The following is a 14,802-nucleotide window of genomic DNA, read 5'->3' on the forward strand; positions in this document are numbered from 1 at the left end:
GCCTCACGAAATGCTCTTCACCCACTCATTCCCCACAGACATACACAATCACACCATCAAGAAGAAAAGTTTGTTCATTTTACTACCTAGTTGTAAGTAGTAGAGCTGGCTGGTAAAAGGAATCATGGACAAGTGTGTATACTTATACATGTGACAGGCTTCCTTCCATTTCTCTCTGACTACTTTCAAATGTTGCTTCTCTGTTTGTGAATATATTTAGGTGGCAATGACTAGGTAGGTTCATATTTTGCTTAAAATTTTCCTTTTGAAATATATTCCCTTTTTTAAAATCCCCTTTTCCCCCACCCACCTATTCTCCACCCTCCCACCCATAGCCTATATATCCACAAGTTAATAGGTTAGTAACAATATTAGTAAGAATAGTAAGAGTAACAACAACAACAACCAACAACATTAATAATATTAATCCCCTATATCTGTATAGCACTTTACGATCTACAAAGCGCTTTCATATCCATTATCTCATTTGTGCCATTATGCATCAGTCATCAGACACACAGGCCTTCAACTGTGCCAGGAAAAGAGATCAAATGTTAGAAGTCAAGTGGTGAATAAAAGGGAAGAAAAAGCTAGTTGTGAGGGATGTTGGGGCTGTGAAATTTTTTGAAAAGGGAAAGGGCTAAATTAAAAATGTGATTTCAAAAATTTATATAAAAGATTGAGATTTAAGTTTAGTGTGTGGCATCAGATACTCTAGTCATCCTCAGACTAAGTATATATGGCCTCAATTAGTTGTTACGAATTATTCAGTTTATCAAATATATGTATGTGATTCATAGGCATCGAACTGAGATACCTTAACATTTTCTTTAAATGACATTGGCATTGCAAGATTAAACACTTAACATTAAAGCCATGATATGAGTGCATTTCTGACAAAACTGGAATAAAACATTTATGAAACTACTTAAAAGCAATCTATGTATTTCATTTATCATAGTCTTGATTTTATAGCTATTTTATAATTTATCCCAGACTATTATAAAATATATAAAACTGAGATATAAAGTATCAGCAATATAACTTTGCACTTTAAATAATTTTCAGATACAGATTTTCCTTTTAGAAAACAAACTTTAAAGCAGCTGCTTTGTTTCCTTGTAAAAGTTTCTGTAAATGCATATACTTGGGTCCCTGATGGACTTAGCTGTTGTGACTTTCAGACTTTTGCAACACTTTAACCCTTAGACAATGGAACAAACAAACCTTTATTGTGCCTTATTTAATGGTTCATGTTTCCACACCGGACAGTAGAATTTTAATTTTAAAAAATAAGGTATGAATTCTTATATTTTAAATTAATTAATGAGCTTTAAACTGTGGGGGTGAATATGTAAGATGAGGTAAGGAAATTTGGCACATTTCAAACAGTATCCTTTAAGTTTTGGTAAATTGTGTAACACAACATATTTTTCCACTGTGATCTACAGGTGCTATCCACATAAGTGGGGGTGGTTAATAGCAATAATCACTGGATGGTTTCTATTAAATTAACAGGGACAAGTTCCCCAAATACTCACAACCAAATGTTGATATAGAAGTAAAAATATATACAATACAGTCACCTGTTTGTAGTTTGGCACAACGTTTTCCTTTATTTCCCCTTGGATAAATAGTGCATAAACTACTTGTGCAACTGTATGACTTCTAAAGTCTTTTACATAGAACATCAGATTAAAGTTTGCTTCTAAAGACTTATTCCCACACTTTAAAATTCTTTTCTTTAAGCACTTACATGTCAACATACATACCACAAGGCATATTTTGAAAGAAATAAAACACAAACATCAAATGTCTTTCTGGAAAATGAGAGTCTCTTCTTCAAACACAGGTAAAACCCAAAATGTTGTTTCTGCATTTAGGAGATTGTAGTTGGAATCCCTGCAGAAAAACCAAACAATTTATGCCATCTTAGTTAGATTTAGTGTATGTCCCACAAAGGGATCATACAATCTAAATTTGTTTACATCATACTAGATGCCGTATGATGCAGAAAAAGATACCAATAGCAGGGGGCACTAGAAAGCACTCCTAATTGCCTTATGATGAGATTTTGTTTTCTAAATTATGCTCTTTTTGTTTAAATCACATTGGTTTTTTGGTCTATGTAACTTTTAAATTCTGTTGGTCAAAATTTTTCTTACTGCAAAGCCCTTCCCTTCCCCAAATCATTCAAAAGCATATTTTAGTTGTATTTTCTCAGTAAGTAAAAATTAATGCTGACTAGCAGAAAAAGTAGCCTTGTCAAAACTTATCCCTCGTCAAGCCACAACAAAATTGCCCAATCTTTTGGGTGGCTTAGAGGTATAGGGATTTTCATGCACTTTTTTCTTTTTGTTTTAATTTGAAAAAGAAAGGAATGGGACAGTTTCTTTCATGCAAACTTTTGCTTTCAAGAGGGAAAAAATGAGGGACTGTGGGCTTAGCAGAGTAGGAAAGCTAAGGTGCATCATCTCAGCCATTTTGGTGCAGTATTACCTCAGTTTTTCAAAAGAAGCTGTCCCAGCCTCATCCTTGTGGACTTGTTCTCGCTCCATACGCTTTCCCTTACATTTCTCTTCTCTCAGGGCCTTGGAGCTGGTTTTGTGACGATATAACTTTTTGTGTGTTGGTACATTATTGCCTAAAGTGCTCAGGTTATTAAGCTTTTTATCAAAGAAGGCAGAGCGAGAGTCCTCATTATAACCAGACATGCTTGCACGACCAGGATCACCTATCACTGCTTTCCCATTGCTTTTACTCACACCCTTGATAGACCTGTGATTCTTAGTGGCTCCTGGAGAGCCACTGTTGACCTTTTTCTTAGATTCCTGTGGTGTCCCAGCCAATATTTTGAGGGTTTTTAATTTTAGACTATTGGACTCAGGGGAGTAGAATATATTGGGGTCCCCATGGTGCTCCATGGGTTCCCAAAGGGGTTCTATGGAGGCCATCATGAACCTCTGCACATCTGCCATACCAGAGGCAATGTTGGACAAGATATATGAAGGCTCCTGAAATTCCCGTTGGTCATCATCCAAAAGGTTATTGGTGTTGGTGCCCATGTTTATGTCATTCCAGCCTGGGCTGCTCTCCTTCCCCAAAGACCAGTCTCCAGAAAGTCCCTTCTGACTTGGCATCTTCATAGAGGCCACAGGGCCATGTTGGATACATTCAGCCAATGTCTTCCCTGTGGAGGATATGCTGTTGATTTGGCTTCCTCCACAACTGATGCCAATTTGCATTTTCTCTCCATTGATTGCAGCCATGAATTTCCCTTTCTTTGCTGACTTAGGGACCTGGCGGGAGGTTTTGCCAGGTGGTTTTTCAATCCCTTTGTTGTTGCCTTTGGGGGATTTTTTCCTGTTGTTTTTCTGAGAAGAACTTTGGTTCATAGCCCCACTCTTGCTGGGTGAACTTTTCTTTCTTGATTTTGACATCTTGTTGCTGGTACTTATTTGACTAGATGGATCATTAAATGTTGATAAGCAAGGGGCTTTCTGGAGTAGGCTGACAGAATCCTCATCATTGAACATATGGAACTGAAACTGATGGTTATGTAAAGTAAATCCATCATCCACTTGAACCTGCCGTGAAAGGGTACTGCAGTCCCACTTGATTTTCTCCATATTGCCCAGTGTTCCTGGGACACCCTCTTGAAATCCTTTTAGTGTTCCTAGTGTCTTGATATTCTCACATCTGGTAATTTGAGGGGAAAGACTGGGAGTATCAGGTGGAGATATCTCTGAGAGGGAAGAGTGGCGGAATTTGTCAGGAGTGAAGTTGGAGATATCCAGGAGGTCAGTGGACTCCTTTAGTGGTGCTATCTCATCAATGCTCTGCTGTATCACCAGCTTGGGGCTGCAGTGGGCCAAGAAGTCATCAGCAATATCATCATCACCATCCTTTTCACAAGATTTCAAGCTTAAGGAGCAATAGTTGCTTGAGTTGACAGAGAGTGGGGCAATGGAATCAAAGCTAAAGAGCCGCACATTGTCCATATTGACTGGACCCTGCTGGAAAGGAAAGCAGACCTCTCCATTATTAAAGTGACATAATTGATAAGAGTCATCAGATGAGAGCTGGGTGTCTTGCACAGAGGTATATATGACCTTGTTGCAACTGCTGCCACCACTATTGAGACAGATTGGATTGTATGTTGTAGCTGTGAGGCTATTTTCCATGGAGACTACTTGGGAGACTCCAAATTCACTGGACTGGGTTGGAACTATCTCCCTTGAGACTTCACCCATGAATTCCTGGGAGCCAGAAGTAGGTTTGTTGTGCCACACATCTCCATAGCTGCTTGATTCCATTTTGAAGTTTTGGGATGACTGAAGTAGCTCAGACTCGGAAGGTGAGGAAAGCACACAGTCCTGGGAGGGTTGGAGAGGTACAAATGATTTTTCTGTTTGAGTGAGCCTGTCTTCATTTTGCTCTGGAGAATGATGATTGAAGTATGAGATACCAGTATTATTTGACAAGTCAGAAGCATCTAACAATGTCTGTAGATACCCTCCAGGAATAACAGGTATATTGTTGGCAACATGAGCAGATGATAGAGGCATTTCAGAAGAGCAGCTGGTTGGTAGGAAAGTAGAATTCTTAGCAACCTTTGTCTCATGAAATTCAGATAGATGAGAACTGTTTGAGGTCCCAGCAATAGCTTCATTCTTTGAATTAGCCTTGGAGGATTGGTTTTCCAAAAGAGGGCTCATTTGAACAACTGGCTTGCTTTCTTGCCCAGCTTTGATTTTTTTGGATTTTAACCTGGCTTCACTTTTAAATTTGATTTTGTTAAGCACTTTCCTCTCTGGTGCCTTAAACTGACCATCTTGGGCTTTGACTTTCTCTGAGTCAGGACCTGTGATATCATTTAAATGTGATCCATTTGCACAGCTGGGGGCAGCCAGAGGTGCTGACTTCAGTGTGCCTTTCAGGCCTCCATCTTCTTTACGATTATTAGCTTGCCTCTCATCATTGCAGAATGAAACCTGCTTACCACTTGCTGACGTTTCTATGGATGGGATTCTTTGAATCCTGTGCCTGTTTCCAAGTTTAGATTTTCGTTTGCGAGCAGGTGGCAGAAATGACATCTCAAAGCTACCTGGTTCAAAGCTTTGCTTTTGGCATAAGGATGTTTTGCTGGAGTCTGCATTGCTGTTTCTCTGCTTTTTCTTCTTTTGCCAGAAGCCCTTCAAGGGAGCCAGCTTGGCATATTTGTTGAGCTGATTTTCACTCAAATTAACTGTTGTTTCACTGGCATCCACTCTACCCAACTTCACCAGCATGTTTTTCTCACCTTTAAAACGATTGATGATAATATATTTGATAATAACAGGGGGCTCCTTACGGGTTACTTTTCTTCTCTTTTTGGGACACCATTCATCATCATCTTCTTCTATAGAACCACCTGGCAGCCATTCCTTCCTCTCATTTACTTTTTCACCCTCTAGTGAGTCAACATCATACAGATAATCTTCACTATACCTGACTTTTCTCTTGGCTCGTAGCCCATAGTTCTGCTGGGAGGAGGAGCTGCCAGAATTAGTGTCCCGAGCCATATAGCGGCTACAGTCCTTGATCTCCCCCATGGTATCAAATGAGACCTCAATGAAGGAACTACCATCACTGAAATTCCCTGATGCCTCCAAGGAATTGGCAAGATGGCCTTGCTTTAGATTCTTAAATTGCCCTACTTCAGTTCCACTGCATGGTTTATTTAAGGCAGATTTTTCATCATTATCCTTCCCATCTTTTTTCTCTGTACCTTTTTCTTCCTGGCCTTCTTCTTTGCCTTTCTTCTTGTCCAGGTTTTTATCTTCCTCCCCCCAGATAATGCTCACATCAGGGACCTTGAATTGGGAAAAATCGCTACTTTGCTTCAGGGCCCCAGTCTTAGACTCCCGCTTGGGGCATGTAGTAAAGACACTGGGAAAAAAGTTGAACTGGGCATCCTCCTGCATCAAAAGGGTGGTCTTGTCTCGAACATTGTCCTGGAAGGACTCATATCGAATTTTCAGGGAGCAGACATCACTTCCCAGTGTTGACTCATCATCATCAAACATGTAGTTATCCACATCTTCTTCAGAGAAGAGGTTGACAGACAGCTCATTCTTGGAACAGAGGTCAAGTAGTTCAATCTTACTCTCACTAATGAAAGTCTCAAAGTAACCCCAATCCTGATTGGAATTTGCCAGCAAAGCCTCTTCTGTATTGCACTTATCTAACAATAATGCCTCATAATAACTTTTCTGACCTGGGTCCTCCAAGTCAATGTCAGGTTTCTCAGCTTCTCGTCTATCTCCTGCCCTTGATTTGTGCAAGGGGAAGCCTAGGAGCTGATCTGAGAGAAGCTGTTCTCCGTATTTCATGTTTTCTCCAGCATTAATACACTGAATCCCTATATCAGAGACTGCACAGGTTTCATAATCCCTGTTTAGATCACTGACTTTTAGACTGATCCCTGGCTCAGGATCTACTGCATCCTTGGATTCCATGAAGCAGCCCAGGCAAGTCCGGCTTGGCTGCATGAGGCAGTCCCCATTCAGAGCTGACATGCCTGCAGGCTCCATTATGGCAAATGGAGCTTTCTCACACTCATTGGGCAATGACCATGTGTTCAGGCCCTTTGCAACACCAGATGTAAGGGAGATGGCGTTCACAGAAGCACTATTAGCAGCGTGCTCAGGTGCTTCAATCAGGCCCAAAGGAGAGGGAGGGCTCTGCATACAGGGCTTCTTAGAGGGCAGAGGCAGGAGACCTCTGGGGTACATCAGGTTCTCTTTTTGAGCCACTGGTATAGACTGGATTGGTGCAGCAGCTTCTAGAGCTGCAAATGACTTCATTGCCACATCCTGGTCCTCTGAATCTAGAGAAAAGGGGGAAAATGACAGAAATAAAGTTAAAGATCTTAGACCAGACTCATTAACTCTTTCCCTTGATCAGTTTCTGGTACTTGATATTAATGTATAAAAGGTAAGCTTCAGCTTCTCTAACTTTAGAACTAGAAACTACAAAGTTAAAGAATGACCCTGATTTTGTACTGAACATTTATGAGAGTATAAAGTAATTATTTCTTTAGGTTCAGCTTTTTCTTCAGACACACACAACATTCTCCTCAGAAATAAGGGGAAAATGGATTGCTTGATCAATTGGAAAGTCAAAGCTTTCAGGGTGGGAAAATGCTCAAATGGGATATATTCATGATTTTTAAACTCTAAGGCATATTCCTATCCTTCAGACTTACCTCTGTTTTGGAAGCTTCTACGGAATCTAGACATTTCGAACTTCACATCAAAGCAGATTTCTAATTCACTATGAATTTAGGGGAACCTAAGTATTCATTTGATAGAGATGATTTCAGAGAGCAAAGGGGTTGGATTAGATACCTCCTAGAGACCCTTCTGGTCCAGTCCAGTCTAGTCCCATATCCCAGAGTTGATGGGATAAAGTTTAGGATTAACACCTATCCCAGAGGTATCCTAGACTTAACTTGCCCCTGCTCTGTGGATATTGAAAATCTATAGCAATAACAAAGTACTACTGGGAGAGCTAATGCATACTATAATTAAATTCCCTTACCATTTTCCTTGACCCCATTAATCATAGTGTTTTCTCCGTTGGTTGAGGCAACAATAGCCTTATCTTGTTGGTTATCCATGAATGGAACCTCTTATTGTTTCATTCCAAGTCCAAATGCTGTCCAACCTGCACATTTCAAATACATAATAATATCAGTCACTAAATTTTTTCTCTGTTTTAAAGTTATTTCAGCTAGAGAGGTCTTAAAAGCTTTACTGGAATTTACCTGTTTTCAGACTGGCTTCATAGCCACTATTGTTTTTGTTTCATAGCTTATACATACTATATAAGTCAGTTTGGAAATTCACACTTCATTCATACATTCTAGATCCTTCTATCCCCTCTTGGCTACCATACTATTAAAACAGAAGTCTGAGGAAGCAGGCAAACTTACATCTTCCTTCAGATAGTAACACATTTAACCGCTTCCAACCCCTGGCCAAAACAAGGCTGTAAAAATGTTTCCACAGATTACTAATGTATACTTATATCCCCTTTCAAGTAATGAAATAAAGAACAGCTGCTTCAGACAAATATTACTAGCAAAAATTAAGGTATCATGAAATATATACAGGAGCAATGCACTTAATTATCAAGAATTGTCTAATCTTGTCAGATACAACAAGAATACTGGAACAAGTATACTACAACAAGAATCATGGAACATATAAGTGCCACTGTAACTTTACTCTGGGATGCTGTTTTCCTAAGAATATAAATTTCTCCTCAGAAAAAATCTGACCAAGCACCCAGGATTCATTGTTCTGAATTAAATGCAAAAAAGTATTGAGAATAGAGATAATATGCTTTGGCAAAAGAGAGAAGAGGTGGAGACTGGTATGGGAGTTTGATAAGTTGGGAAGGGGAGAGGAAGGGAGCACTAGGTGCTAGGCTGGATACAGTTACAGAAGTTCTCTCATTTGTACTTATAATCATCTTGTAATTTTGGCTCTGCTAGGTTCTTATTTGTTTTCTTTTTCTGGGCCATGCCACACAGCTTCTGGGATCTCAGTTTTCCCACTAGGGATTGAATCTGGACCATGGCAGTGAAAGCACTGAATCCTAACCCCTAGACCACCAGGGAGCTCCCTTACTCCCTTAATTTTTTTCAAAAGGGTAAACTGAGTATCATAGATACTGACTTAGATACTAATAGAGATATTATCATATATATTAACAATGATTATCTATTATTTGGGCCTTTTTTCCCCCTACAGAATCAGAAGGCTAAACCCTGAGCAGAAAATCCTTTAGTCCATTCCTATGACTTTAGATCTCAGCTCTAAATGACACAACTTAAAGGCGTGTATTTTCACACATTTTAATTTATACCTTGGCTGTTTATAAAAAAAGATTTGGGAGAAGGATTATAATTTTTTATGCCTGCAATACAAACATCTCTGCACTTGTTTAACTCTTCCCTGTCGATCAGCATTTTAGGATAACAAATTTTATGGGGTTATTAAAATCTATTTTGAGCTGAAATTGATTATCACGTTTGGAATAATGTACAAGCTGCTTTGCTGACCATGGTAAATCATGCAGTGTAATGGCACTGATATAACATTAGCATGGAGACAGGTATTTTGAAGCAAGAAAATGCTCAGTTAAAGTGGAAAAGCAGTCTCTCCTACTTGACCTTCCCTCAGTTGGGTCTGAAGAAGGCTCACAGATCTTGTCCTAGTAGATTGCTATGCTCTTCCCCAAAGGCCTTTAGGGCTCAGGTCTCAGAGTCTAGATGACCCATGCCTACAATTGTGTTGGTGGCTGTCCTTGGCCTTTCCCAACTGGGAAAAAATAAGGCAAGAAAGTAATTCATGTTTCTGCCTATGGATCTGGGACAACATAGCCTTTGGGATGAGTAGTGCTAATCTCTGGGGTACCAGTTTAAATTAATTCAACAAATTTACTATGTACTACCTATGGTCATGGTGGTGTACCAGAAACTGCAGTGGAAAAGGTAGTTGACTGAGACTAGATCCTTGCTCTCAAGTTGCTCAGAATTTATGGGAGAAAACAAGTCAGAGACAAATACTAATAAATATATTTTGTTCACTGAAATAGAGGGAAAAAGTTTCTATAGGAGTTCAAAATAGAGATAAATTATTCCACTTCTAGAAAGGAGGGAAATCAGTGAAGGATTCACTAATAGCAGCATTTGATTTGGACCTTGAAGGATGCTGTTCCAGGGAGTAGGAATGGGGAATAATAGAGGAGAGAAAGGCATTCTAGGCTTCAGGAACTTCATGAGTTGCCATGAGTCTCTCCCTACTCCAGTCAGCCTAAACAACTGCGACAGAATCATAGGCCTGACACTTTCCTTCCATATAACACACTTTTCCTTATTTTTTCATTGTTCTTTTTTAAAAATTAATTTATTTTAAATGAAACAAAGATGAATATTTGTATAATAAAAGGTATAATTCACCAAGAAGATAGACATCATAAACCATTAACAGCAAAGAAATCTTAACAACACAGAAACAAAGATACAAAAGCAAAAATAAGAAGAAATATAAGTGAAAAGAAAAAATATATAATCATAGTGAGACATATTAACATTGCTCAGGGACTATTTTATCAAGTGCAGAAAAAACAAGAATAGAAGCATCTTGAATGATGTCATTAATAATCTAAATATAATAGATTTACATTTAATTAATTTATGTTAATCATATGCTACACAAATATATTCAAAATTTTGTATTTCATAAGTTGTTATTAGATGTCCATAGGACATTTAGAAAAACTGGTAATAGAAAAAGAAACACAGATGTATAGAACAGTCTTTTGGACTCTGTGGGAGAGGGAGAGGGTGGGATGATTTGGGAGAATGGCATTGAAAACATGTATATAATCATATAAGAAACGAATCGCCAGTCCAGGTTCGATGCAGGATACAAGATGCTTGGGGCTGGTGCACTGGGATAACCCAGAGGGATGGTATGGGGAGGGAGGTGGGAGGGGAGTTCAGGATTGGGAACACATGTACACCCGTGGCAGATTCATGTTGATGTATGGCAAAACCAATACAATATTGTAAAGTAATTAGCCTCCAATTAAAATAAATAAATTTAAATTTAAAAAAGAAAAACTGGTAAAAAGATAAACATGACAAAATTTCAAAAATATAATTGTTTTTTGTGTGTGATTCAGTTTTATATATAAGCACATATATTGTTTTTGAAATTATTTTCTGTTATAGGTTATTATAAGACATTGACTATGGTTCCCTGTGCTATATAGTTAACCTCTGTCTCTTGTTGCATATCTATTTTTAAAAAATTAGAAAGACAGGAAAAAAGACACAGATGTGTATAACGGACTTTTGGACTCCGAGGGAGAGGGAGAGGGTGGGATGATTTGGGAGAGTGGCATTCTAACATGTATACTATCATGTAAGAATTGAATCGCCAGTCTATGTCTGACGCAGGATACAGCATGCTTGGGGCTGGTGCATGGGGATGACCCACAGAGATGTTATGGGGAGGGAGGTGGGAGGGGGGTTCATGTTTGGGAACGCATGTAAGAATTAAAGATTTTAAAATTAAAAAAATAAAAAACTTTAAAAAAAAAGAAAAAATAAATAAAAATTAGTAATATAGCATTCTATTTATACTAGCTCAAATAAGTGGAATCAAAATGTCATAATTTTTTTAGGTAAAAATTTGTAAGTTTACATATATATTCGTAAGCTATGCATATATATATGTATACAAAAGCTTTTCTACTATGATTGATAAAGGCTTGAGAAAGAACATCAAAGAAAAAAGAAGAGATGGAGAAATTGGAAAACATAAACTAAATGAAATGGGAGCACTGACTATGAAATAGAAAAATGAAACAAACTAGATAAAGGTAAAAGATCTTCATATAGTCCAGTTGTTTTTAAACATGGCTGCTTCATAGAAACATATCTGGAGCTCTGGTAAAAAAAAATACCTGGGCATTTGTATTTTTCAAAAAATTCCAAGATAATTCTGATATGCATCTGGATTTTAAACAGTGATTACAGGTTTTGCTATTAAATGCTAGTTTTGGTGATATAGAATTCTATATTTTTTCTGTTGACCAATCATGATACAATGGTATTAAGTGAGTAATACTTACATAATCACAATAGTAAAAGATATTTATCAGTTTTCACAATTAATAGTCAGACAAAAAATAAAAGATGATTACAATTGCAAGCCATAATAGGAATAGGATTAACCTAACAATATAAAATAATTACATACAATTTGGGGGGTCAAGCAGAGTAATGTGGTAAGTGGAAGTGCATACATGCACATGTTTTCATCTGCTCAGTCAATCTATGTCTTTTGGTTGGTGCATTTAATACATTTACAGTTAAGGTAATAATTGAGATGTATGATCCTATTCCCCTGGAGAAGGGAATGGCAACCCATTCCAGTATTCTTGCCTGGAGAATTCCATAGACAGAGGAGCCTGGCAGGCTAAAATCCATGGGGTAGCAAAGAGTCAGATATGACTGGGTGACTAACACTTTCACTTTCATGATCCTATTACCATTGTTTTGGGTTTATTTTCTGTAGGTAGGGCTTTTCCTTCTCTTGTTTTCTGCCTAGAGAAGTTCCTTTAGCACTTGTTGTAAAGCTGGTTTGTTAGTGCTGAATTCTCTTAACTTTTGCTTGTCTGGAAAAGCTTTTGATTTCTCCATCAAATCTGAAGAAGAGTCTTCCTGGGTAGAATATTCTTGGTTGTAGGTTCTTCCCTTTCATCACTTTAAATATATCATGCCATTCCCTCCTGGCTTGTAGAGTTTCTGTTGAGAAATCAGCTGATAGCCTGATGGGAGTTCCCTTGCATATTGTCATTTCCCCCTTGTTGCTTTTAATATTTTATCTCTGTCTTTAATTTTTGTCAGTTTGATTACTATGTGTCTTTGTGTGTTCCTCCTTGAGTTTATCCTGCCTGGGACTATCTGCTTCCTGGACTTGGCTGGTTATTTCCTTTCCCATGTTAGGGAAGTTTTCAACTATGACCTCTTCAAGTATTTTCTCAGGTCCTTTCTCTCTCTCTTCTCCTTCTGGGTCCCCTATAATGTGAATGTTGGTGTGTTTAATGTTGTCCCAGAGGTCTCTCAGGCTCTCTTCATTTCTTTTCATACATTTTTCTATGTTCTGTTCTGTGGTAGTGATTTCCAACATTTCTGTCCTCCAGGTCATTTATCCGTTCTTCTGCTTCAGTTATTCTGCTATGGATTCCTTCTAGTGTATTATTCATTTGTTTGTTTGTTCTTTAGTTCTTCTAGGTCTTTGGTAAACATTTCTTGTATCTTCTCAATCGTTGCCTCCATTCTTTTTCTGAGATTCTGAATCATCTTCACTATCATTACCTTGAATTCTTTTTCTGGAAGGTTGCCTATCTCCACTTCTTTAGTTGTTTTTCTGGGGTTTATCTTGTCCCTTCATCTGGGACATAACTTTCTGCTTTTTCATGCTGATTAACGTTCTGTAATGTGCCTTTATTTTAGTCACTGCTGGATTTTGGTTCTTCTTGCCTCTTCTGTCTGCTCTTTGATGGAGGGGGCTAAAAGGCTTGTGTGGGCTTCCCTGGTGGTTCAGAGGTTAAAGCATCTGCCTACAATGTGGGAGACCTGGGTTCGATCCCTGGGTTGGGAAGATCCCCTGTAGAAGGAAATGGTAACCCATTCCAGTATTCTTGCCTGGAGAATCCCATGGACGGAAGAGCCTGGTGGGCTACAGTCCATGGGGTCACAAAGAGTCGGACATGACTGAACGACTTCACTTCACTTCACGTCAAGCTTCTTGATGGGAGGGACTACTGGTGGGAAAAATTGGGTCTTGCTCTGGTGGGTAGGGCTCTGCTCAGTTCAGTTCAGTTCAGTAACTCAGTCGTGTCCGACTCTTTGTAACCTCATGGACTGCAGCACACCAGGCTCCTCTGTCCATCACCAACTCCTGGAGCTTACTCAAACTCATGTCCATCAAATCGGTGATGCCATCCAACCATCTCATCCTCTGTTGTCCCCTTCTCCTCCCGCATTCAATCTTTCCCAGCAACAGGGTCTTTTCCAATGAGTCAACTCTTTGCATGAGGTGGCCAAAGTACTGGAGTTTCAGCTTCAGCATCAGTCCCTCCAATGAACACACAGGACTGATCTCCTTTAGGATGGGCTGGTTGGATCTCCTTGCAGTCCAAGGGACTCTCAAGAGTCTTCTCCAACACCACAGTTCAAAAGCATCAATACTTTGGTGCTCAGCTTTCTTTATAGTCCAACTCTCGCATCCATACATGACTACTGGAAAAACCATAGTTTTGAATAGAGGGACTTTTGTTGGCAAAGTAATGTCTCCGCTTTTTAATATGCTGTCTAGGTTGGTCAAGCTTTTCTTTCAAGGAACAAGCGTCTTTTAATTTCATGGCTGCAGTCACCATATGTAGTGATTTTGGAACCCCCCAAAATAAAGTCTGTCACTGTTTCCATCATTTCCCCACTTATTTGTCATGAAGTGATGGGACTGGATGCCATGATCTTAATTTTCTGAATGGTGAGTTATAAGCCGACATTTTCACCCTCCTCTTTCACTTTCATCAAGAGGCTCTTCGGCTCTTCTTCACTTTTTGCCATAAGGGTGATGTCATTTGCATATCTGAGATTATTGATATTTCTCTCAGCAATCTTGATGCCAACTTGTGCTTCATCCAGCCTGGCATTTTGCATGATGTGCTCTGCATATAAGTTAAATAAGCAGGGTGACATTATACAGCATTGACCTACTTCGATTTGGAACGAGTATGTTGTTCCATGTATAGTTCTAGTTGCTTCTTTACCTGCATACAGATTTCTCAGGAGGCAGGTCAGGTGGTCTGGTATTCCCATCTTTTTAAGAATTTTCCATAGTTTGTTGTGATCCACACAATCAAAGGCTTTGGCATAGTCAATAAAGCAGAAATAGATGTTTTTCTGGAATTCTTGTGCTTTTTTGATGATCCAACGTATGTTGGTAATTTGATCTCTGGTTCTTCTGCCTTTTATGAATCCAGCTTGAACATCTGGAAGTTCACAGTTCACATACTGTTGAACCCTGGCTTGGAGAATTTGGAGCATTACTTTGCTAGCATGTGAGATGAGTGCAATTGTGTGGTAGTTTGAGCATTCTTTGACATTGCCTTTTTTGGGGATTGAAATGAAAACCGACCTTTTCAGTCCTGTGGCCACTGCTGAGTTTT

General features: G+C 38.9%; 1 protein-coding gene across 3 annotated transcripts in view; it reads right to left on the reverse strand.

Annotated features, from left to right (window-relative positions):
* Positions 1–251: 251 nt before the first annotated feature.
* The window catches only part of NEXMIF (neurite extension and migration factor), a 204,595-nt gene continuing 190,044 nt past the window's right edge, over positions 252–14,802 (reverse strand). For all 3 annotated transcript variants that reach the window (XM_070291840.1, XM_070291842.1, XM_070291841.1), the window contains 2 exons: positions 7,585–7,710; positions 252–6,871 (listed from right to left, as the gene is read on the reverse strand). In XM_070291840.1, coding sequence (XP_070147941.1) covers positions 2,496–6,871; positions 7,585–7,663 — 4,455 coding nt within the window. In that variant the 5' untranslated portion in view covers positions 7,664–7,710 and the 3' untranslated portion in view covers positions 252–2,495. The remainder of the gene's footprint in view (positions 6,872–7,584; positions 7,711–14,802) is intronic.

Source organism: Ovis canadensis, chromosome X (genome assembly GCF_042477335.2).
Source record: "Ovis canadensis isolate MfBH-ARS-UI-01 breed Bighorn chromosome X, ARS-UI_OviCan_v2, whole genome shotgun sequence".
Taxonomy (NCBI): Eukaryota; Metazoa; Chordata; class Mammalia; order Artiodactyla; family Bovidae; genus Ovis; species Ovis canadensis.